Raw genomic sequence first — 24,999 nt, 5'->3', positions numbered from 1 at the left:
ATGGAATCACTGAAATTGACCCAGAGACTCTTGTTACAGATTTGAAAGAAATCCTTTGGAGTCCTTTGGTGGTGACTGTGAAGGAACTACCCATAAAAACCCCTATCAGCAGTTCCAAAAAACAGCTCATTTACAAGGGACTAGATGTTGAAGCTTCCTGCAGAAAGTATTTGGATGCCATTGCTAAAAAGCTTTCTCTCTTTTACCAGTTCAAATGGGGACAAGATAACGACAGTAATTATCCAACTTTCGGGGATGTGCTGTTTGCTTACCAAACGAACGCTTGGGATTTTATATATCGCCGACAATCATACGCTGAAAGAACAGATGAATCTGAATTTACTCAAGTTTCTACTCGAGCTCCTATTCTTCCAGTTCGTCTGCCTGATCTGTTTGATGCAGATGAGTGGAAGCAACTGCAAGAATGGAACCAAAAAACAGACATCAGAATTCACGATGCAAAATTACGACAAACAAGCTCCGGAAAAGATATTATCATTATTCCTCACGATGACTACAACCAAACAACAATTTCTTTTTTCAAAACAATCGGTGTCAAGGCACAGTTGTATATTGATGAAAGCAAGTTGGAAGTGAAAGATGAAAGTGATTTGTCTTGAAACTCGAGGTCTGGATCTGGTTCATCTGACAAGGAAAAGAAAATATAGTCTAGTCAGTATATTTCGTTCAGTTTTCAATAATTACTTTGTAATCAATATAGATATGGCACACAAAAGAGCCGATTTGTAGGCAATTACAATTATGGCCAGATCTTAAACTGTATTAAAATTCTTGTTTAATAGAACATACATTCGGTTTTTTTGGATGAATTTACCACACATTTTGGTAGAAAGAATAAACCAAATTTGATTTTAACAGCAAGTCTCGCCAAAAAACTGGTATTATCCGGTACTCTATATATACTACTCACAGATCTATATTGACTATTTTTACAACTAAAACAACCATTTTAGTATAACAGAATTGATTGTTGAGCAATTCCACAAAACAAAAGAATCGAGAATGTCTACTGAATAAGCAATCCGTTTGTAATAGAAAAGCGTAGCGAATACTCGATTGTTGTTTATTCCAAAACAAAATAAAGTCGCTGCAAGATGGATACAAGTGTTCCATTTTGCACGAATATGACTTTACTTTGAATTCTGATCAACATCAACGATACATTTCAATATGAAACTCCACTGTTTTGCTCATATGCAAATATGACGGATTTATAATGCAGGATACGTAATGCCAACAGCCTCTCTACCGTGATTATATGCAGTTTGCAGCTTTTGGATATATTTTTCTGGTCCTTTCATTGAGTATATAGTTATTTGTGACGTGTCTGTTCCAACAGCCAGCATATCGTCATCTGAAAAAACCATAGTTTAAAATATAAAAAATAGACAAGTGTGTTAGAAAAAAATGGGTTATCAAGTTAAATTTAGACTCCATAAAACCCAGCAGCTTTTTCAACAGCAACACAGATCATCAACCTATAATAAGTACCTTGTGATAATGCAAAGTGCACAACAGTTCCGTCATGATAGTCGATTGTCCGTAGTCGGCAATCGCTGCGCTTAACATCCCACAATCGCGACTAAATTCATATTCAACAATGTAGTGAGCAAACATGAATAAAGTTGGACTAGTAGAACTCTTGTTTAAAAAATGCAAGACATACCGCAAAGTCCGATCCGCCAGTAATGAGCAAACCTGATTGGGTCCATATATGGGTGGAATAAACATTTTTAATTTGCTTGGACCTGACATGTGCATATTCAACTGCCACTATTGATTTTCACATTAAATATTTCTAGTTAATAAAGATAGTGTCCAAAGTACATTGAAAAGCGTTGATTCTAGTTAAGCTGCTTAGCATATTTTTACCATCATGGTCCAGTTTAGCTAAAGGCCGACGTAGATTTCTAACATCAAGGACGTCTACAATTGAAAATAATGCATAATTTCTAGTACCAGCACGAAGCATTGGTTTACTTCGTCCAGATATTGCTAAATAGGTTCCGCAAGGGCTTTCAAGTTTAAAAATCAAAATAGCAAGTTGATAGCAAACCGGTATGTCAGCATACAATTTAAAATAGTAAGGATAACAGTAGTGTACATATACCTAAACAAGAGTTCTTCGTGACCAACGACTCGAATACCAGTGGCTCCAATCATATGTGGCTGTCGTACATCAAAAAATCTTACTTTTCTATCGCCATCACCGTAACTGTCGTTGTTTAATACACTGGATCCATCAACACCTAATGCCAACATATTGCCTAATAAATTTGAAATCATAGAGTTAAAAGCATTCATATCGTGTTAGATTCTCAAACAGTATCAAAATAATATCGATTATTCCAACAAAAAACTTACGATCGCTGCACCATGCAATACTTGACGTAGAGTTTTTTTCTACAGTAAAGGTTCTTAATGGAGTTCTATTAGAGGTCATATCCCACAAATGACACTTGATTAAACAGCAGCCAATATTCATCCAAATAAATAGATTGTTAAAGTCTGGAAAATAATATATACACAAACAGGGCCACAACATGTGTTTACCAGTCCAGGCTGATCATTCTGTTTAAATGGTTGTTCGTATCCGGCAAATAGCTGCCCCTGAGTTATCCCTGATCCAAATTTGACAGTCAGCACAGGTCTAAACTTTTGGTCACTAAAATAAATAAATAAACATGCACGGTTTCAATTAATACTCATTTATATTTTTGTTGCAGCTATAATATCATTGCATATACAAACAAGACTCACTGTATTTCTTGCATATCTCGCAACATAAAGTGCTCTCTTGATACAACAGACGCGGGAGACTTCCATACATACACTGTACCATCCAACGAGCCAGCCGCCAAAGTGTTTGATGCTACATCGAAATCAAACTCGGAAACTTTGGTAGCACTGGAAATATTTGAAAAACCTGTAATGAATTCAAACATTTAAAATTCCGCATATTAGTAGTATGGACCACGTATATAAAGCAAGTGTTAGCATAGTGACTTTTCAAGTGTTTGGCAGTTGCTTTGAGCTATCACATGGTGTCTTTTCAGTATAGCCATTCAATCAAATCGTCAGATAGATTCAGCATAATAATGTTTGGTATAGTCAAAATAAAATATACCTGATTCGCACTCAAGAGTATATGGTTTATCTATAGAAAATCGATTTGGGAGAAGAACATACGCCGAGCTGCGTCGAGGCATGTTTAAATTAGGAGTTTTTTTTGGTAAAGAAAGATACCAGATTTTAATCTCATTCGTTTCTACCGATGAAGTAAAAGCCAGATTATTATGTATAATAACTTTTGAGCAAGTTGCACTTCGTATTTCCCCACGTTTGCCATAAGAAGTGACATGAGAAAACCCATCTACACGATAACGAGAGTCGGTCATTTGACGAACAATTTCTAAATAAAAGGTATCAGCAGTTGAATCGTCATCAACGGTAAAAATCATCACAGTTGTGCTATAATTCTAATCAGTCTATTGCCAAAAATAAAAGATAATCTTACTTTGGTATCCGTTTGCCCACCCCTTCAAATTGACATCGCAGCACAAAAAATTTCCAGACTTGTTGTATTGATCAGTATGAACCAAATGTGTTGAAGCAAGAATCCCCAAAGTAGATGAAAATTGCATGTTGGTAATGCTTCCACTTCCATGTTTGTAAGACATGATTGGCTTCCACAAGTTCGATAAACGCTTCCTTAGAACCAAAGCAATTTCTTTTTGACTCGTCAACTCACCAACTTTGCTTTGTGACTCTATTAGTGCTGAGATACTTCGCTTTGGCATAATAGGTCGAATATCGCGGCCTCTTTTTTCTATTAACATGGCAGGAATTGAAGCATCCCTTTCGCTGATGCCACATCCATAAAAAAGCTCTGCATAAATGCTAGCATTGGGCCACCAAATTTGCAAAAACACGCGAGCATAGGATTTTAATACAGCGGCTTGATCCTCTGGTTTGGATTTGCGAGAGTGGTATCTAAATGCTGCACCAAGTGGATAAATCAGTGATGTAGTCTATTCATCATATCATTTCGATAATCAATTGAATTTGAAAAGTATAGATAGTCAGTGGTTGAAGTTATGTATAGAAAATAAAAAAATTAGTTATACACCATCAACCTACATAAGGGTGTTTAGAAGAGGTATATAATGCACCACAATGTATCTTCTGGCTATCACCCAATTCAAAATGGGTAGAAACATTTATAGATTGAACAGATTCTGTAAATACACGACACGATTCAATTTGTGCCAAAGATTGAGAACAAAAAATAGATTTGTCAATAGTAGAATTGCTGTTTGCGTAAAGTTCAGGTACAACACAAGAAAATCCATGGGATGCCGAGATCTTGGGATCAATCAAACAAGCACGGCGTCGAGTTTGATTGGTGTGAGCTTTTGAAGAATCAGAAAGTGTGGTGAGGTCGGGATTCAACATTCCGTTGATGCTATGGAGAGCGGATTTGGTATTCAAACTCAAGGTATCATGTTTTAGCGATTGTTCTTGAGGTGAATCGATCTGATGTGTAAAATTGGTCGAAGCATTTTGCTGAATTGGTTCCAATTGGTCATCAAATGCTTGTATGCATACATCGTCAGATCTAGCAGATGATAGCTGGCATTCAAGATCGAGGAAAAATTTACTAGCCTTTTCGTTTAGCATAGAGATGGACGTATTAATAACAGTAGTTGAAGAATGCAGAGCACCAGTAGTAATAGGAGATGTGGTATCTAAAGAAGCAACCAAGGATTGATTTGAATGTGAGTTGTCAAGGTTTGGGTTATCATGGGATGTGCTGATCTGAATGTCAGCGGGTGTCTGACGATGTCCATTATAAGGTGGTTCAAAAGCAGGGTTTGATTTGGCAAATGAGTTTTCTGACAAGGACGAATCTGTAAACTTGAATAGTTTAAAACTTGACTTTGCAGGAGTGCAAACTGGAGGAGAATAAGTTGGTTCTACAACGAGACTACTAGATTTGGAAGTATCAGCAGCAACTTCTGTTTTAGTTGACCATAGGATAGATTGAGGAGCTTTGAAAAGTTGGGATGAAGCAGAAGACAGCTGAGCCTGTGTCTGTCCAGCTGCCTGGACAGCTCTTTGTAGGATTTCTTCAATCGTATCATCCAACGTTAGATCAATCGTTTCCGGAGGAGTAGTTGATTGAGAGGCAGAAGATAAAGACTGGTCGGAATAAGACGAGATGCTTGCATCCCATAGATTCGCAGGTTGTGATGTATCTGAAGAGGTATATGGGCTATTATTGAGCGAATGGTGAAATAAAAGATTCTGCTCAGCAGAATCAGCCAGTCTAGAACGAGCATGCTTTGATTTAGACCAGGACTGAGAAGAATCAGATATAGTTGGAGCAGACAATTGCTTTGCAGTCGAGTTTACAGTTTCTAAAACACCTTCATCGTCCGACAAAATGTTGATGACCAAATTCGTAGTAGTTGCAAGTGCACCAGTTGAATTCTTGGTTTTAGATATTATCACATCTGAGTTGATACGATTATTCCTCAAAAACTTGTTTTTGGAAGTAGCTGGAGTTTGAGTCGTTCGAGTGTTAGTTAAAGCAGTACGAGGTTTAGGTTGAGCTGACATGGATTGAGTCGTTGCTATTCGTAATGGTTGAGCCAATGAACGGGAATTAGAAATGGAAACAGCAGAATCATGCGCCATGGAATGAAATGTGAGTATAGTGTCGGCGTTATCGTCACTGGAATTGCTGTCGTTGTCGGATATAACAATCACAGTGTTGGTATTTGTAGCTGAAGTAGCAGACGCATTGCATGACTGTGACGTCCTGACAGGCTCAAGCGGAAGATTACATAACTGATCAATAGAAGGATAAAAAGAAGTAATACGAGGACGCTTTCTAACAGTATTGAAAGTCGGCTCCTCCATCCTACGTCGAGATGGTGATGACAACAGTAGTGACAATCACTGTCGTGATTGGATGAGCTTTGAATTGATTTATTCACGTAAAATAAAAAACCAAATACACGGCTGTCAATCCATACAAATTCATTAAATAGTGTTGTGTGCTCTTGGCTTGATGGGCATGTATGATTGCATTCACACACTCAAGTATTTGGTTTGTTGAGTTGAAGCGTATCTGATTTAGAATACAACAAAGATGAAGTTGATGAGTAACATCAATTCCAATATTTGCTGATCGTACAATTCCAGTTCAAAAACAATAGTTTAGTATTTTATAATGTCATTGTTTCAAGAATTTCTATTCAAGCCAATCTGTAGTAAGAAACGCATCAAGTTTCTTTTAAAACAAGCAATTTCGTCGTTTCTAAAATGCATGGTCGAGTCCGTCTTGCCGACTTCTAAAGCATCCTCAGGAAATATATCGTTTGTAACGCAACTTTCCCATTTTTGATCCGAATCTACTCGAATCCCATACCTATAATGCATTCGGTTGATTTGGCATTGCTTGAAGAGCTCACTTTTGAAAAGAATGATAAAGTCTCCACAAAAAACACTCAAGATTCTGACAATGGATCTCAGTTTCATCTGCTCACACATGGCAGAGCTGGACGCACCTCCATTCACCGCTCAGTCAAGTCGGGCATCATTACAAATGTACTTGCAATGGATTGAGTTTATTTTACAACTGTCAAGTTTTGACTTGGTTGCGTTCAGGCTACTGGGCTGACTAAGATCCCGATTAGTGATTGTTTACCACGACTGTTGAATTCAACCATCAGAACTGACGCTTCAATTATATTGTGATGTTCAGCCAGCCATTCCAACCTTTTCTGGAAATGCTCACACAGCTTATATTCTAACTTTTGAAATACATCATGTTTAAATTATAGCTTCCACTCAATCTAGGTCCATTTACAGCCCCCAATCTGCGTGCAGACTTGGAAAATGCCTACCTCAAACCTAAGCCTGTTATCCCTGATGATCTTCTTGATTCTTGTCAAAGGTATTTTGTTGATCTTTTAAAAGTAGTCACCAATTTCTTGGACTGCTTGTTCAGAACTGATCCTTGTTGGGCATGAGGATTTAATGGATTTGATATTAAAATTGTCAGCTTAACTTTGTATATTTTAGATACTGGGAACGAAACATAGAAGTAGAGAATTTACTTGAAGTATCCGAGCACACTCGATTTAGAACAACGCTGTCATTGTCGCGCTCACTTATCACAGGAATGGCTAGCATGGCAGATTATACCGAGGTTCTGGTTGATGATATTGATTTGAACTCAAAAAATTCTTCATTACTTCAGCGAGATCCTGCTGCACATAGTGATTTTGTGCGTGGTAAATCTACATCTATGCCATTTGTTCCCGGAGGATTGCCAACAGTAGTAAACTTGGAGTCTGTCCAACACAATGGTCGAGAACTATGGGATGTAGACGAACTATTGGATTTTAGTGGAGGTAATGTAGTTTCACAACGATGGTGCACATGCGTTCATGATTGACACTTTTATTCAAATAGAGCTTTTGTCAACTCCTCCTGGCTTTGAACGAGGTATTCAATTTCAAGGTATGCGTACCACTTTTTATGGTTTGGTTGTGCTAGCATCATACTAGGCTTTAAAATGTCAATTACTAATGCATTGTTTCTTTAAGCATCTGATGAGTCTGCTACGTCATTGGATGTATCCAAGCTACTATCTGGTGATGACGAGCTACTTTCAGAACTCTTTGAAGAAATGAATCTGCAAAATCAGGATAGTGCCGTAGATCCTGTAAGTTTATATCTATATTGGTATGAACAGAGTTTTGGACAATCTAAATTTCTTACGTTTGTAATTTTTCAAATCAGGATATGATTTCCCAAAGCGATACAAATAATTCTATTGCACCTCTTATCACTGATGCAAAGGATATTGACGAATTACTTCCCAGCAAGGTATAAATTTCATGCTTGAAGCTTTTGGTGTATTTTTAAAGTGATACACCGCTAGGCGTTTTTTCATTAAATGGATCCGAGTTGAGACGAAAGTTTAAATTAAGCTGTCGACTTTTTTAATTTACATTTTGATTGTACACGTTTTAGCTGTCTACTGACGCAGTCCTGCCTAAATCAGTTGTAAACAAAGTGCCTATACACAAGGAATGGGCACATGTTGTTGATGTCAATCAAGGATTCCCAGAGTTTCATGATTTGGTTCCTGAACTTGCTCATCAATTTCCTTTTGAATTGGATATTTTTCAAAAGCGTGCCGTTTATCATTTGGAAAACTCTGAATCTGTGTTTGTCGCTGCACATACTTCAGCTGGAAAAACTGTTGTGGCTGAGTATGCCATTGCATTGGCTCAAAAACGCATGACAAGGTATGCACTGCATTTTTATCTAGCTTATATTACAAATGTAGAGATTTCAAGTTGATACAGTTACAACTTCAACAATACTTTATAGAGCAATATACACTTCCCCAATCAAGGCACTTTCAAACCAAAAGTTTCGTGATTTTCGTGAGACGTTTGATGATGTTGGCATTCTGACTGGTGATGTCCAAATCAAACCAGAAGCTTCTTGTTTGATTATGACTACAGAGATTTTGCGCAGTATGTTGTATCGAGGTGCAGATCTTATACGCGATGTTGAGTTTGTGATTTTTGACGAAGTGCATTATGTCAACGATGCCGAGGTTAGTTTTATCGAGTGGTTTTATTAGCGTATATATTTTAAATTTTCAAAAAATGGTTGATTTTTAAATGTAAATCACTTTTAATCCTATGCAAATCAGAGAGGTGTGGTTTGGGAAGAAGTCATTATTATGCTACCGTCACATGTTAGCTTAATCCTTCTTTCTGCAACCGTACCAAATACCAAGGAGTTTGCCGATTGGGTTGGGTAAGTAAATTGATTCTGGAATTCTTGTCCTTGGTGTATTTTTACCAATTACACTGACTTGAATAATGCACTTTTTTAAATTGGTTTAGTCGCACAAAACAAAAAGATATTTATGTTATTTCTACGCTTAAGCGTCCTGTACCTCTTGAGCACTATTTATATTTTGAAAAGGATTGCTATAAGATTGTTGATTCGACCAAAACATTTATTCCTGCTGGATACAAGAAAGCATACGATGCTGTAAATCCACCCAAGAAGGAAGTGGTCAAGTCAGATAGTGGACGTGGCCGGGGTGCCGGTCGCGGTGGTGGTCAATCTTCACAAGTAGCTCGGCCAAGCCAGTCTTCTGGAAAATCTTACGGAGGCCCATCGGTAAAATCTTGCTTGAATCGGTTGCTGCTAATGTAATGTGGTTTAACTTCAACACATCTGACATGAACTATCTTGATTATCGCATTATTTTTTTCAGGACAAAAACCTGTACACTCATCTTATCGGCATGCTCAAGAAGCGTGTATTGCTACCAGCAATCATTTTCACATTTTCCAAACGTAAATGCGAAGAATATGCTAATACACTAAGCAATACTGATCTTACACTCGGCTCTTCTGAAAAATCTGAGATCCATGTATTTATTGAAAGGAGTCTCGTATGTCTTAAAGGAAGCGATCGCGAGCTTCCACAAGTGATGCGTATGCGAGAGCTTCTTGGCCGCGGTATTGCTGTTCATCATAGTGGGCTTCTTCCTATTTTGAAAGAAATGGTAGAGATTCTATTCACAAGAGGTCTAGTAAAGGTTTTATTTGCAACAGAAACTTTTGCCATGGGTGTGAATGCTCCGGCCAAGTGTGTTGTATTCTCAATGATTCGAAAACACGATGGTGTTGGGTTTCGTAATCTCTTACCTGGCGAGTATACGCAAATGTCTGGACGTGCTGGTCGTCGTGGGTTGGACGATACTGGTATGGTGATTATTGCAAACAGCAATGATATCCCCGATGTGAGTGGTTTGTCTTGTGCCATCATAGTGACTAGAGCTGGCATTATCTTTCGGCTATTGATATGTGATGTTTTAAAAAATAGCAAACCACTTTAAACCAGATGATACTTGGCACCCCAACCAAACTGGCCTCTCAATTCCGAGTTACGTATAATATGATTCTGAATTTACTTCGAGTGGAGGCAATCAAAGTAGAGGATATGATTAAGCGCTCCTTTTCTGAAAATATAAATCAAAAAGCACTTCCAGGTCAGCAAAAAATGCACAACGAGGCAAGTTGAATTGCCAGCACTGCATTACAATTTTTGGTTTGACTGCTGCCTTAGCTTTAATATCGTTAGTTGCTTGCTTATTTTAATATCTCAATCTGTTTAGAGTGCAAAATCACTTGAATCTTTACAAAAGTTGGACTGTTCAATATGTGCTACTGATTTATACCCGTTTTATGATATCTGCGCCAGCATTTTGACTATTGGATATCAGCTCCACGAAAAAATCATCAAAACACCCATTGGACAACGATCCTTGAGCTGTGGACGAGTTGTGATCATCAACAACACGGTAAGGGGTTGTGTATTCGTGTCAGTTACTACCTGTATTATTCTTAACCAACAAAATACTATTTTATAGATGTATCGAAACGCTCTTGGAGTTGTATTACGCACTAGTTCTAATACTTCCAACCCAATACTTATGCATAACGCCCAAAATGCAGTTAGAGACATTAACAATGGAGTTTTGGGAAAACAAAGTGTATCTGTCAAGCAAGACAGAATGTACTGGGTTTTAATACTGGACGAAATGCGTGATACAGATATTGCAAAAACAGGTATGTTTACTTGATTGGAGCATTACATAATACCGATGGTGCTCGACAACTGGCTAGACTTTGTATTATTTATTGACAAGTCTATTTTTTGTTGGAATTGATTGATAAGATCCTGGGATTATTCCTGTTACAAAAGTTTCAATTCCGCCTCAAGGACGTGCAAAAGAATGCATTGAATTATTGCCCTATACTGCTATTGCTGTAATTACTTCTAAACTCATTAAAGTAAGTACCAAGATATTCTATGCGCGATCAACATTGCTTTGCTTGATATTTTAAGCTGACAAACGTTGTTTTAACTTTTTTAAATATTCAGCTTGATGCAGATCTAGTGTTGGATCAAAAAGACACGGTTGAAATTCTTAACACGCTGAATCAACTCCAGAAATTTGGCAATGACATTTTTGCATTGGGAACTATTCCAGAATACGACTGGAGTAAAATAAGAGAAGCTGATTTTCAAAATGGGTTTTATGAAAAACAAAACCTGTTACGCCAGCTGGCAAATTATCAGTGCTCCATGTGCCCAGATCTTGCAATTCATGTATGTTTTGTACATTATTTGACAACAGTTTAAATATGTGCTAACGGTAAGGTGATATGCTTACTGACTTTTTATTTCAACCTATTTTGTGGTTTCTAGTATGGACTTGTGCACAAAGAACGCCAACTTCAAATACAAATATCTGAACTTGCACACTCTATTTCTGATCAAAATTTGCAGCTACTTCCAGACTATCACCAACGCGTGGATGTATTGAAGTGTCTTGGATTTGTCGACTCCAATTCAATTGTTCAGATAAAGGGTCGTGTGGCATGCGAGGTACATGATCAATATTATTTAAGCCAAAATATTTGGATTGAGTAGTTACTATTTAAGCTATATTCTGATATGATGCTACAGTCACTGAATAAGGCTAAATACTGACATTACTTTTACAATTGTGTTCAGATTAATACAGCAGATGAGCTGATTCTTACAGAGCTTATTTTGGATAATTTCTTGGCAGACTATGAGCCAGCAGAAATTGTTGCTTTGCTGTCGTGCTTTGTATTTCAAGAAAAGTCGCAGAGCGAACCAGTACTAACTTCTAAGCTTGAAAAGGTAATTCAATAGCACCATGCTTACAGCTTAATAAGTATTTTATTAATCTGCAATAATTTTGATGCTGGCTGATTGGACTACATCATAATACAATTTTTTTACTTGGTATGATGGTATGATAATACAGGGTGTCAAGGTAATTACAGAACTAGCAATTAAAATAGCAGAAGTTCAGCATAGCTGTGGACTAGATGTACGCAAGGATGATGCTCTTGCAGGACTCAAGTTTGGATTGGTAGAGGTTGTTTACGAATGGGCACGCGGGCTACCATTCAAGCACATTACGGATCTAACAGATGTTCTTGAAGGATCGATTGTGCGATGTATTGTGCGACTCAGTGAAACGTGTCGTGAAGTATCTGGTGCTGCTCGGTTGCTTGGTGATGCGGGACTTTATAAAAAAATGGAGGAAGCTGCTGAGCTTATTCGAAGGGATATCGTGTTTGCTGCTTCATTGTATTTTTGAGGATAGCGTTGACATAAAATGGCAATGCTTTTATGGAATAAACGCAATTAAAACTTTGTAATATTTGCAGTGGATGTAGTGTTAAACCGAATATCCAACACCGGTAATAGATGATTAAGCGATAGGCACCAGTAAAAACAAACCTGGCAATAAAGCAGCAAGAAGCGTGTTTCTCAGTCGTATTCATGTAAAATAGAATACTATCTTGCATTGACTGCCTCTTGGTTTTGAATATAGAATGTTTAAATACTCGGTATGTTTTTCTACTACAAATTGGCATTTTCAATCCTTCAAAACACAACGTCCATCATATGATGTGCACAGACTATAGTTTTGAACTGAAATGATTTCTCATTTGTCATAGCCATGCATTGTACGATTGCCAAATTTGAAACCAGACTCGACTGGTTCTGATGCTGTCAATCAATGTGAATGTTTAACTGTTTATACAAAAATGAACACAAAAAAATATTAGTCTATTAGAGTTTACAAAACAATGGTGTCCAGTGAATTTTGTAGAAACTGACATCAACCATGTCATGAGACTGGCTGTTTATCTGTATTTTGGCACGCTTATTTAGTGCTCCATTTTACGTGAATACGGCACACTTGAATCCTGTTCATCTAAATAGCTTATTCCTGTTTCTAGTGGTCTAAACTATATAGTACCAAGCTACTTTATACACTAATTCATACCTTAAATAAGCAGTCGGCATCTGACTTTGAACAGTCATGGGTCAGAGCCAAACCACTTTGGCAGTAAAGCCGGATATGAACACTGTCGCGATAGACACGGCTAATGAGCAGCAACTATCATCAAAATCTAAGTTGTGCAACGACCTATCAAAAACAAGAATTACTAATGAAAGACCAGCTAGGTTTAATCCACCATTACTCACCAAATCCATCAATGGACGCAATACAGTTGTTTCCAACAAGGCCATAGAAGCGTCCGTCCCAGTTTTTAATTTTGATGTTTCCAACTACAAGCAAAGCCACCCATTAAAAGAGTCTAAAAAAATCCATATGCAGCCCATATTAACAAATATGCACTCTCTACACAAGACCAAAGAGTTTCACGAGCATATCTTGCAAAGAGGCGATGACAATGCTAATCTGAACTATACTGTCGAGAAAATCCAATCTGCCATCCCAGGAGGCAATTTTAAAAGTCAAGCAATCCAACAAGCACAGTCAGTAGCGCCTGTTGTTTTGAAAGCAGTACCTAAAAATAGCACAGCATCTTGTCATCCTACTTTGAAGAGTTCAAGTCCATCACCTATTGCGACCGCCTTGGCTGAGGGAACTTTAAAACCACAGATTCGAGCCAGTAGCAATGCAATTCTACAGACAAGAAACGCAGCAGCTGCTAATGCTGTTTTAAATCTGGCCACTCCATATATTCAGAAACAACCTTTACCATTCAATCAGTCAAATCAACCGCCTATGCGTGTATTTGGATCGAATTTCATTGGATCAAACTTGGGCGAGCCGAACGGGTTTTCCAGCAAGTTATTGCTTGATACTATTGAATCAAATCATTCCAATCTGAAACATGCTCCCATTCGTCACAAAGAGCATATAATTGATGGTACTCAACATTTGACAGCTCAAATTGCTAGTCAGGATAGTCTTACTACAAATCATGTTCAAGGTTCTTGCAATCGTGTTTGCACCCAACAGCTGCCGTCACTGCAAAAACAAGCTAGACCCTTTGGAAAGGCCAAAAGAAAAAATAGAGGCAGATCTTGTGCAGCATCCAACAGTGGATCTTTGTTGAATTCAAAAAACCCTATAATGACTGCTATTAATAGCAGTGAAAATTTAGAATGTGTTCAAAATACACAGTCAACAAGTGTATCAACGACTCAAATACCGCAAGAGCAAAAAACGATATTTGTGAGTCTAAATTTGAACGACAAGCGTGTCGCAAGTGTTTTGGGATGCCGACGAAAAATGCGATTAAAATTTGGATAACTAACTATTTTGTAAACTCAAATATGCTTAGCCTGTTGAAAAGCATGCTGATTCGCCAAAGTGTTTCAAAGCTTGTTCAGATATTGGTGCCTCGGCAAGTTCTTTGATTGCTACAGTTGACAGTGCACAGTTTTCTCTTGGAAATCCCAAGGGAGAAATATTGACTAAAAAAACATCACAAACCTCTGCAATGCATACTCACGCTGATGTACCTCAAAACTTTTCGGTGATATCAAACTCACCTCAAGCATCTCAGCGATCTAAAAGCCGTGATGTTTGTGTTCTTGATATGTCATCCATCAGTTCTGATACAGAGTTAAAACCAACAAATGTTACGACTCAAAGATCATTTTTGACAAAAACAGCAGCCACTATTGATTCTCCCAAACAAAAGAAATATAGTATGTTTTTGCGTAGACAGCCTTTTTTAACCTCGAAACCTTTGACGACACAGTCTGCAACGTGTCTGGATATCGAAAGCAGCAAACGGATTGCATTTCCAGATCCAGTCGAAGTGTCATCAGACACTATGCTTAAATCTATTGCGTGCCTTGAATTGATGAGCTCATCTGATATCCAGAATGCAGATTCACCAAATGTAAGATTTATCAATACAATCTACATCCATAGCTTCAAATTGCTATTGTTTTAAATCTTGTGTCACAGACTACCAAATTTTCCCAATTCATAAATTGTATATATTTATCTTATTGCATGTGTTGATAGATTGTAGCCCCAATAGCCACCATGCTGCCCAACAAAAGCCATAAAAATTCATTTACGTCATTTATGAGATCTGGAATAGCACTACCAAAAGGTATTTTCCAGCTTGCCAAGTTCAAACTCAACTTTTACTGATCCTTTATTCCCTTTGGTTCATACTATTACAAAAAACACAATCTCACGTCCATGTTTCGACAAACTGTAAGAAGCTCCAGATTCAATAACCAATACAGCTACTTTAAAGATAGCGCAACCACAAAAAGTTGAAATTGATTGTAACCAAAAGGAACCAAAAAAATCATTGGGGTTTTTTGGTAAATCCAAACAAATGCGTCACCCATTATCATCAAGATCTGACTTGGATTCTAAAGATTATTTACAAACTTGCTTTAGTGCTTATGATATGGCACTGAATGAATGCTCCTTTGAGAAATGCATGGACGACTCGCATAAAAATCCAAAGTATGGGTTCAAGCCAACTAATCCCTTTCCAACTAGCAAGCCTGATACTGTAGCTTTTGGCCAGCCACCCCCTTCAACTCCATTTGACATGTACGATTTTAAATTTTCAGCTGATCATGCATCCAAGCCGCTTGTTTTTGGGTCCCAAAAGGTTATAAAACCTACAATTTTAAATAGACTTTACAAGGAGCATATACAACCTCTGAGAGAGCCGCCAAACGCAGCAACACTATCCGCCACTCATACTATAATCGCTAATGACATACCTACCTCAGTTTCAGAATCTACAGTGACACCAGTTCTTTCTACTCCACAAATTGCGTTAAAAGTAAATTTTCAAAAATCATCATCTTTAAAAACGGCTAGAGAACATACAGAAAGTCGCAAGTCCACAAAGATTAAACCGCGTAACGATCAGATTAAAATAGTTACGCCTTCGGCATCATTAAAAGCAGCTCGGCTACGTTTGGCAAAAAAAAATACTGTTCCAATGCAATCTCCTACCAAAAATCCACTTTTAAAAAAGGATCTAGATTCAATGATAGCCATACAGAAATCCATGCCACAATCCTCCATTGTTGCTATTACACCTTCTAATCTTGATCCCAAAGTAAATGATATTAAGAGTGTTTCAAATACTACGGAAAAGTTGGGTAGTCGGGAATTGGATGCCTTTACCGGTACGTCTCGTATGACAGCTAGTTCTAGTGTTCCACATGCTTTGAATCAAACTATTGTTGAAAAAGTAACTGTCGCACCTATTTTGACTTCATTGTCAGAAAGATACACAACTTTTAAAACATCTGTTGCAAAGACTGCTACGGTAAAACCCACTGAAACTAGAGCAGCCTTTGTATCAGTAAAAGACCGACCTGCTGCGATTACAAATCAGCAGATTTTCAGTCCTGATGCTTTTTCAGCGCGTACTCGAGCCTCGACCAATTCTATTCCTATTTCAGCTACTATTGTTCCAGCACAATCAATTGTGGTCAATCCAATTGTTTCTGGAAATGAACTTGACCCACTGATTGTTGCAGAGTCTACTTTATCTTTGGAAGAGCGCAAAAGACAGTATCGGCGATATCTGTCTGGTATTCGTCGCAGATACAATGATGCAATGGCACATGGCTCTTTTGTATGCTTTCACTGTGAATATTTGGCTTGTTACCGCAAACCCTCTAAAATCAACTCGAAATCTAAAGCTACAATCAAAAATGATGCTAGTGGTTTGGCCAACGAATTTGCAACGACTGAAATGACTACTAAAAAGAAATTTGTGAAAAATCTTTAAACGCACAAGATAAGGAGATTTAAAAGAATCCAATTAAAATCCTGAGCAAAACCTTGAGAGGAAGTTTAAACGATTTAATAGCTGTATCTTGGCTAATAGATGTGCAATTATATACAAGTGAATTTAAATATTGCTTATACGATTACGCCAATGTGCAAACCACACTCTTGTGGATGCCTTTAAATTGTTTGCTAACATTTCTGGGTTAGATTTACAGCCGTATTCACGTAAAATACAACTTTCTAGTATTGATCTTGTATTGACTCTATTTTGCTTCAAAATAAACAATGGTTGAATATTCGTTGTTATTGGAAATTGATTACTTTTATTGAAACTCTGTTGTATTCTAACATCAGATACGTTTGCGCTCTAGTTCAAGCATTTCAAGAATACAATTGCTGTTTTCATGCCAGTCACGAAATGCTTACTTCAAATGTTCGTTTTGTAGAAAAGGAAAGTTTGGGGTTAAACAGATGTCAAGGATGTGGAATGTATTGGAATAGAAATGTGAGCATTCTCGCTATATTTTAGCTTATTTAGTGGTTCGTTTTACGTGAATACTTTACTTTATAAATGCTTTAAATGTTTATAGATGCAATCAATCAAATAAACTAATTCACTTGAAGTCAATACACATTGTTTTGGTTACAACATCTAGTCGAGCAACACCAGCAAGTCTAGTATGAATATACCATAAACATTCCTAAATCAGACCTTGGAAACTCGATTTTAAATAATTGTAAACATAATGCAAGCGTTTTATCTATGAAATTGTATTATCTAAATTCTTGCTGCTGCTAGTTTTGCCATTTTCTGATTTTTTTTGACAGCTGCAGCATGCATTAGCCTTTCAAACTCCAACACTCCTCGCATTGGTTGATTTCCATCAGGGAGTTGTGATTTAGACTGTGTTCCTAATGACTTGCCATTATCCATTTGGACATTTTTGTGAGATGGGGTGGATTTGCTTGAAGGTTTGGATTGGGTCAAATGCTTTGGTCCAGCGGCAGATCCCGGTCGCGATCGTGTATATGTAGATTCATCTTTTATCTGTATAGATTGGTTGTAAGAATGACTTTCTTCACTAGGCTTGGTCACATTGGTCAATTTACACATGGTATTGGGACTATTATGCATTTCGAGTTTAAGCCTTGCTACCATTGACACCAATCCCATTCTTTCCTCGCACTCTAATCTGACCGTATCCTTTAAAAATTTAATTTCGGAATCCTTGACTGATATCGTTTTTTTTAACTGAGATATGCGCTCTTGTTCTGTTCCCATGGACTGTTCCTCCAGTGCTATTTTGGTAGCTGACAGCATTTTTTCAAGTGCATCGACTTGACTATGATACTTTTCACAGTCGCTGGTATAGCGTGCCTAGAACATGAATATGGTAGATTAACATGCAATGTCAAGATGAACATATTGACCAAAAACTATAATGATTACAGTACCTCTTTTTGCATCATTTGATCTGTCAAAGAAGCGATTTTCTGCTTGTATGTACTTTCCATGTGGTTAAGTGTAGCTAAATTGACCGAATTGGCTGCATTCTTTAAAGAGTCAATCTGATTATTTAAATCTTGCCTTTCTATTTCAAACTCCTAAAAATATGATTGAAATAAGGTTTACAAATTATCAGCACTCATAACAAACAACATTTGGAGTCTAATGGATGGTTTTAATAGAGCGCATGCTATTTTACCTGCTGCATTGATTTGCGTTGTTGGCAAAGAGCCTCAATTTTTTCCTCACTACAAATACGTCGAATTTCGATTTCTTTGTCAGAAGTCTGACTCGGCAGTCAACATATCACGTTAATACTACATTAAAAAATAGATTGCTACACAATACATCTGCTTAGTGCGGAAATTACCTTTTTTTCTCCAGCATGTTTAATATCTTCCAAAAACTTTTCTTGTAGCTGCTTGATACGACTTTGATGAGCTTCAATTGTTTGAACACGCTCACTCCGCATTGCAGAAATATTGGTATTCAACTCTCGAACGGTTTTTTCCATAATCATAATTTGCTCCTTAATATGCATAGTTACAGTAAAGTTACTAAACGCAATGTAGCTAGATCACATAAGAACCAATAATCAAATCATGTTTTCGAGTTTCGTTTATAACCTACATCTTTTTTAGCCATTGCTTTATGTAGTCTATTTTGTGCTGGATCATTTTTTGAAAAATGCTGCTCCTCCAGCTCCTTGACCGTCTCTTCAAGCTGTACTATTTTTTTACTGTATGCCAACTTGAATGAATAGGTACATACAAAATCATTTAATTATCATTAAAGCAATAGTTTAATCAGTATTTGATGCAATACATGTCGACTTTACCTGTTCTCTGCTTAGTTGTGTTTGAAGATCTAGTATTTTTCGATTGTAATCATCACATAGCGCTTCGTGTGATTGTTGAATTGTGTCCAGCTTGGTTTGTATAGTTTGGTTTTTAGCGTATATTTTCTCTCTCTCGGCTGTAATATCCTAAACATTCATTATTGAAGTACAATAATTGATTAATATCTTGAAAAACAATATACCAAAGTGCATTCAAAGGTGTGTACCAAAACATCGCGATTGGCATAATGCAGCCTTTTTTCCAATGCTAGGTGATTTGATTGAAGATCTTGAGTATACGTGCGCTGGCCATCAATGTAGGCTGAATATTCTTTTTTGATTAGTCCAAGTTCTGCTACAATGCCTTGGTTTTGTTTTTGGCTAAACGATATACACATAGCACCGGTTTATCAATGAGCAAATATCTGGGTGAGTGCCAGTTAAAATATTGATGCAGTTTACACATCAAACGAGGCGTACACTATTAAACTGACCTGTCTTTAAGTAACTGTTTTTGCGCTTGAGTTTCTTTGCGGAGTGAAGAAATGATCGTACAAGACTTTTGTTCTGATTGTTTTACTGCTGATTCAATTGCCTGCTGTTGAGATTTTGTAATCTGCTCAATAATTTGCTTATGTGCGGTCAATTTAGCTTCTGTTACAACGGATATAATACTAGTATCAAGCATTAGTGTTTACAAAGCAGATTCAAACTCAACCCCATATAAAATGCAATTCATATGTTGAACGGCAGAGATCGATTGTAATATCAGAGCACTCACCTGCTGCTTATATATCCTTTCAACTTTGCCAAGTCGCTTTGTGCCCGAATAACATTGTATCTCAAATTGATGATATTTCTTGTCATTGTCGATGCTTGTAATTCGATATTGGATTCTGCCTGCTTTGTAGCTTCGCGCGCATGTTCCTGCAGTGTTATCTACAAGTTAGCCAATTACGCTATATAGAATGATCATATAATCCATCTTACTAATTGGTGCCTTAGTTCTTGGGTTCTTTGCAACAACTCTTGGGATTTATATTCTTCTTTCTGTAATTTTATCTGGCATTCTGTTAATCTACATTCGCTATCTTTATGGGCTTGATCAAGTCGCGTGTTATGAGCAGCAAGTGATTCGAGTTGAGCTAATAATTGTGGTCGCTCTTGAATGTATTTCTACAAGATTTAGTTTCATTGTATAAGCAAAATCAATTTTTTAGGGTTCGCCTTATATTGCAATATCTTTTCAGTACATTTTAGAGGTTGATTTCATTGGTTATGAGCATGAATGGTTGTCATTTAAAGCTGACCTTGAGCTGCGCCATTTCGATATCCACCTTTTGAATATGCTTCTCCATGTTTTCATATTTTGAAAGCAAGAGATACGAAATACCACAATATTGGCAAGCTGTGTCCATTTCGCTCATGTTTAAGATATCCTGTGGGAGTGGGCGATATTGGGACATGTGGTTTAACTGGCTATTCTGCAGCGATGTGGAGGGTGACTGATGGGATTTGTCTTGTAGATTCTCAATGTGCTGCATTTCGAATTGGGTTAGGCAAGAATTTTCAAATCACTGTAGAGCTGACATACACAAATGTGGCATATAACGAGTTTGAATTGAATTTAAATTCCTAGTTTGCATCTTGAGCAGCTTGTAAAGTCATGCGGGATTAGATTTGTTCTGTATTGAAGTCGTATTCGCGTAAAATAAAACTCGGAGTATACCATTGGTCTCGAATAAACAATATCTAAATATTTGTTGTTTTTCTACTACAAATTGATTGCGTCTTCAACTGGGATCATCAGGTTTTCAATAAACAAGGTTCTTTATGGGACTAACTGTTTATTGCGTACTTTGGTACCTTTATTCATGTTCTGTTGTATGAATATGCTTGTAAATCTATACGAATACCTCTAAAATACACGTGATACAACACTTTTGATTGCTGACGACTTCTCATTTCTCTCTCCGTTCTCATCCCTTTGTCAATAACTGTGGGTGATTCAAATTCACAATTTGACACGAACTATTTCATGACTGACTGTTATTATACTTTCTATTACTTAGTGGCTCATTTTGCGTGAATACAGCTGTAAAGGAAGTTTATAATTGCTAGCTTTTAATCGTATAATAGGACAGCCATCCAGATATACTCCGAGTGGTCAAGATACCCCAGTGGACTAACGCCAATCCTCCGCAAACGAAATGTTTTCCAGTTTGTTTTCAATTTTCCGCGGTGATTCAAAAACGAACAAAATTGCCTGTTCAACTTCTCACCAAAACAATCGTAAAATGGGTGCTGGCAAAGTCATTAGTATTACTACCGCTGCTGAGTTTGAGGAGATCATTGCAAAGAATCCCACTGTTGTTGGTGAGTTGCTTGAGTATATTAGTGATTTGCTTGAAGTTGTGTGGTCTGGATTGCTAGTACTTTTGAAGAGCTGGTCAGATCTTCTTTGGTGGAGAGTTCTGGTTTAGTGGCTTTGAATTGGTATGCTGTCTCTATGGATGGATGCTGGTCATATATTGTCCTTTGACAGGATTTGTGCATGCCAGACTGGATACTAGCAACCATACACTAGTCTTGTCTACTTTTGTTGTTTCCACAAACGTAAAAAGCAGCCATTCTCTTTCAATTCACTATCTTGGTTATCCAATATATTATTCTCTTTGGTCCAACATAGATTAGTATTGCTCATTGGCAACCGCTATATTTTTTACTTGGACGATATGCTAATCCGATTCACTGACTACGAATCTGTGTTCTAGTGGACTTTTTTGCAACCTGGTGTGGACCATGCAAAGTCATTTCTCCCAAATTCCATGCTTTTTCCAACGACTTTGACACTGTTGTTTTTATCGAGGTTGATGTGGACAAGGTGCCCGAGGTTGCCGAGACTGCCGGCATTCGTGCCATGCCTACTTTCCAACTCTACAAGGAAGGAAAACTTGCAGATGAGGTTGTTGGTGCTGATCCAGCCAAGCTTACAGCTCTCATTGAGAAACATAAATAAACATCGCAACTGTTTCCACAGCTGTATTCAATGGAACATTAAATAAGGGTACCAAAGTGCAGTCTCGTGAAATAGCAATTCACGCCAAATTTATTGAGCAATATTGCGCCATATGAACTCATTAAAGTTTGCTAGTCTTTCCTGGCGATCAGTATGGAAGCAATGACTGCATTCCTGGGATGGCTCTTTGGAACTAGAGCGCGAACGTCCAAGTTTGTAGTTTGACGGTATTAGAGCGGTTGAACCAAATATCTGGCTTCAAGTTTGGTGATTGTACAATGCATGGCTATTCTGATAAAGAGAAGGAATAAGCTCAATTCAAAACTATGGCTTGATTGTGTCATGGTGATCGTTGTGTTTATTAAAGAATTGAAAATGTTAATTTCTAGCAGAAAAGGGCAGCGGATATTTGGTTACTCCAAAGCAGATAGAGGGAATCACTGCAAGGTAAATACACAGCTGTATATGCTCAAGAATATGGGGCTGGGAGAAAGGTGGTTCAAAGCCGAGCCGAGCAAATCTGAGAATTTGGCTTCATGGATGATATGTAGAAGCATTGGGTGTCGATTGCAGAGCTCATTGCCTCGGATAAAAAATGACAGCGACTCAGCCGGATATTTGAATTGCGCCATCTATGGGTATATGCAAGCCTAGATCTTCCAAACTAATATATATACAAATATAAGCAGCTCCATCTTATCCCATTGGCTCACTATTTTTATCGGATCATGATCTCTTCATTCAATGGCCTTCCTCCTTTCCAGGCTCCTGAGCCCATCCAGGTCGTGAGCACCTTTAATGCAGTCAAACAAGATGGTGTTGCCTTGCCATTACTGTTTACTCCATTGAAGTTGCGAGAAGTGACACTCAAGAACAGAGTTGCATTATCCCCAATGTGCATGTATTCTTGTGTTGATGGTATGATCAATATGTAAGTACACTTTAGTGGATTATTGTCATTTTTGGGTTGTGGTGCATAAACACTGGTAGCGAATCCCAGTGTTATTTTCAACGGGCATGACTTGATGATCCATACTAAAACAAATCATCATCTACCGTCTGTAGGTGGCAAATTGCACACTTGTCTCAATATGCTATTCAAGGTGTGGGATTGATCATTATCGAGGCTACTAGCATTACTCCTAATGGTCGCATCTCTACTGGATGCTCCGGAATTTGGAGTGATGAGCAAGCAGTAAGCTTAAAGCAGCTTGCGGATTTTTGCCATACTCAAGGTGCAAAGCTGGGCATTCAACTGATCCATGCTGGCCGTAAAGCGGGCTACTATTCTCCAACACTAGATAAAAGCAAGCAGTTGCATCCTTCTATCGCTCCAGAAGAACATGGCGGTTGGCCCAACAACATTATTGCTCCTTCCATTGTTCCTGGATGGCCAACTGATGGCCAATCTCGCGAAGCAACCCTTGATGATATTGCTCAAGTGGTTGCTGCCTTTGGCGCTGCAGCCGGTCGATCTCACAAAGCTGGTCTTGATGTTATCGAGATTCATGGTGCTCATGGTTATCTCATCAACCAATTCCTCAGCCCTCTTACAAATAAGCGTACTGATCGCTATGGTGGCTCGTTTGAAAACCGATCCAGACTATTGATTGAAGTCTGTCAGGAGGTTCGCAAGCATTGGCCAGAAGGTAAGCCTGTATTTGTGCGTCTGTCGTGTAGCGATTGGGCCGAAGGTGGTTGGTAAGTTGATTGCATTGTTTCTACTTGGCTTGTGTGTTAATTCGACTAGACGAGTCTGAGTGTATTCAATTTACATATTACTCAACACTTGTGATCTTAGGACAAGCGACGATACTGTCCAACTTGCCAAAACACTCGTTAATTTCGGAGTTGATCTGATCGACTGCTCATCTGGTGGTAACGTGCCGCATGCGAGTGTCTCGCCCCTGCATTCACATGATGCAGGCTGGAACGTTCCTTTTTCTGAAGCTATTGCAAAGAATGCTTCTGGCATGCATACTGGCGTAGTTGGTGGCATTTCTGACCCACACCATGCCGAATCCATCTTGCAGGAAGGTAAAGCTGATTTGATCTTGCTAGGACGTGAGCTTTTAAGAAATCCCATTTGGGTTGGACAGGCTGCACAAGCACTCGGGGTAACTGTAGATATGCCAACCCAATACCGTCGCGGAGCCAAACCAGCGCCGACCAAGAACTAGGTATTGGTATATCACGAAATCCATGTGAAATGGATGCTACGGAGATGTCTTGCAACAATGATATAAACTTGCCTTTTGTAGGCTTGGGCACAATGTGGCAAATGATTGTGTACAAATAAAATTGGATTTGTTCGACATCTACTAATACCAGTAAGAATGAAATAGTTTAGTTTAGTTGGATTTTAATATTGCTAGTCTAGATATTCAAATGCACTTTACTGGTTTGTAACATTTTGGTAGATCTTGCATTAGTTTCGGCTGTTTTTAGAGAATATCAACTGTTAGCCTAACAATAAATACCGACTCGAGTATGAAGATATGAGTCAAGCCAATTCGATTCTTGAGTAAATACAACGTTCATCATATGATGCGCACACAGTCAGACTTTCTTTTTCCACTTTGGATATGACCATACATTGTACGGTCACTCGATATTGAATTTGGTTGTTGTCAAACTACAAATTCACGTTCGCGATCTAGTTCAAGAAAGCCATCTCAGGATGCAACTTTTGTTTCCATACCGACCGTCAAGAGAAAGACTGGTGAAATAAAGAGTTTAGGATATAATGTTGTCGAGTGAATTGGGTGTTTATTACTTGGACACCCCTATTTAGTAATGTTTCATTTTACATGAATACAGCGGTAGTAAGCATAAAGTTCCCAGTTCAGCACAATGAACAAGGACAAAAAATATATTTATTTCAAAAGTCGCCCCATCATGTTTTGGAA

At 38.0% G+C, this 24,999-nt stretch overlaps 8 protein-coding genes across 8 annotated transcripts in view; 6 read left to right on the top strand and 2 right to left on the bottom strand.

Moving 5' to 3' along the window:
- The window catches only part of BATDEDRAFT_21912 (uncharacterized protein), a gene marked incomplete at both ends in the record, with an annotated part of 1,143 nt that extends 523 nt beyond the window's left edge, over positions 1-620 (top strand). The window contains one exon of the mRNA XM_006675352.1: positions 110-620. Coding sequence (XP_006675415.1) covers positions 110-620 — 511 coding nt within the window. The remainder of the gene's footprint in view (positions 1-109) is intronic.
- Positions 621-1,064: 444 nt separating this feature from the next.
- Positions 1,065-5,946, bottom strand: BATDEDRAFT_34118 (uncharacterized protein; the record flags this gene model as incomplete). The annotated part of the gene is made up of 11 exons (XM_006675693.1): positions 1,065-1,375; positions 1,513-1,603; positions 1,688-1,794; positions 1,894-2,036; positions 2,132-2,288; positions 2,386-2,479; positions 2,575-2,686; positions 2,782-2,947; positions 3,149-3,433; positions 3,773-4,052; positions 4,162-5,946. The coding sequence occupies 11 exons, from the start codon at positions 5,944-5,946 to the stop codon at positions 1,233-1,235; spliced, it is 3,363 nt and encodes a 1,120-aa protein (XP_006675756.1). The 3' UTR covers positions 1,065-1,232.
- Positions 5,947-8,124: 2,178 nt separating this feature from the next.
- On the top strand, positions 8,125-12,271 carry BATDEDRAFT_9076 (SKI complex RNA helicase subunit SKI2; the record flags this gene model as incomplete). The annotated part of the gene is made up of 11 exons (XM_006675010.1): positions 8,125-8,348; positions 8,434-8,665; positions 8,765-8,871; positions 8,961-9,243; positions 9,341-9,871; positions 9,955-10,147; positions 10,524-10,624; positions 10,981-11,244; positions 11,344-11,523; positions 11,653-11,805; positions 11,933-12,271. Coding segments are annotated over 11 exons (2,607 nt in total), but the record flags the coding sequence as incomplete, so codon positions are not given.
- A 771-nt stretch (positions 12,272-13,042) lies between these two features.
- BATDEDRAFT_85413 (uncharacterized protein) lies at positions 13,043-15,106 on the top strand (the record flags this gene model as incomplete). The annotated part of the gene is made up of 3 exons (XM_006676281.1): positions 13,043-14,170; positions 14,280-14,846; positions 14,975-15,106. The coding sequence occupies 3 exons, from the start codon at positions 13,043-13,045 to the stop codon at positions 15,104-15,106; spliced, it is 1,827 nt and encodes a 608-aa protein (XP_006676344.1).
- A 301-nt stretch (positions 15,107-15,407) lies between these two features.
- On the top strand, positions 15,408-16,724 carry BATDEDRAFT_85414 (uncharacterized protein; the record flags this gene model as incomplete). Its single annotated transcript, XM_006676280.1, has 1 exon — positions 15,408-16,724. One exon carries the CDS (start codon positions 15,408-15,410, stop codon positions 16,722-16,724), a length of 1,317 nt encoding a protein of 438 aa, XP_006676343.1.
- A 780-nt stretch (positions 16,725-17,504) lies between these two features.
- BATDEDRAFT_21908 (uncharacterized protein) lies at positions 17,505-20,537 on the bottom strand (the record flags this gene model as incomplete). Its single annotated transcript, XM_006675351.1, has 11 exons — positions 17,505-18,104; positions 18,182-18,331; positions 18,433-18,519; positions 18,604-18,762; positions 18,864-18,983; positions 19,072-19,218; positions 19,299-19,452; positions 19,566-19,745; positions 19,853-20,010; positions 20,062-20,247; positions 20,382-20,537. The coding sequence occupies 11 exons, from the start codon at positions 20,535-20,537 to the stop codon at positions 17,505-17,507; spliced, it is 2,097 nt and encodes a 698-aa protein (XP_006675414.1).
- Positions 20,538-21,281: 744 nt separating this feature from the next.
- Positions 21,282-22,090, top strand: BATDEDRAFT_85415 (uncharacterized protein; the record flags this gene model as incomplete). Its single annotated transcript, XM_006676279.1, has 2 exons — positions 21,282-21,447; positions 21,846-22,090. The coding sequence occupies 2 exons, from the start codon at positions 21,282-21,284 to the stop codon at positions 22,088-22,090; spliced, it is 411 nt and encodes a 136-aa protein (XP_006676342.1).
- A 728-nt stretch (positions 22,091-22,818) lies between these two features.
- BATDEDRAFT_29250 (uncharacterized protein) lies at positions 22,819-24,270 on the top strand (the record flags this gene model as incomplete). The annotated part of the gene is made up of 3 exons (XM_006675569.1): positions 22,819-23,021; positions 23,156-23,791; positions 23,892-24,270. 3 exons carry the CDS (start codon positions 22,819-22,821, stop codon positions 24,268-24,270), a joined length of 1,218 nt encoding a protein of 405 aa, XP_006675632.1.
- Between the last annotated feature and the right edge of the window lie 729 nt (positions 24,271-24,999).

The sequence above is a fragment of the Batrachochytrium dendrobatidis genome, assembly GCF_000203795.2.
Source record: "Batrachochytrium dendrobatidis JAM81 unplaced genomic scaffold BATDEscaffold_1, whole genome shotgun sequence".
NCBI classification, from domain to species: Eukaryota; Fungi; Chytridiomycota; class Chytridiomycetes; order Rhizophydiales; genus Batrachochytrium; species Batrachochytrium dendrobatidis.
The sequence above is the reverse complement of the archived record's forward strand: the minus strand, read 5'-3'. Positions and strand labels throughout refer to the sequence as shown.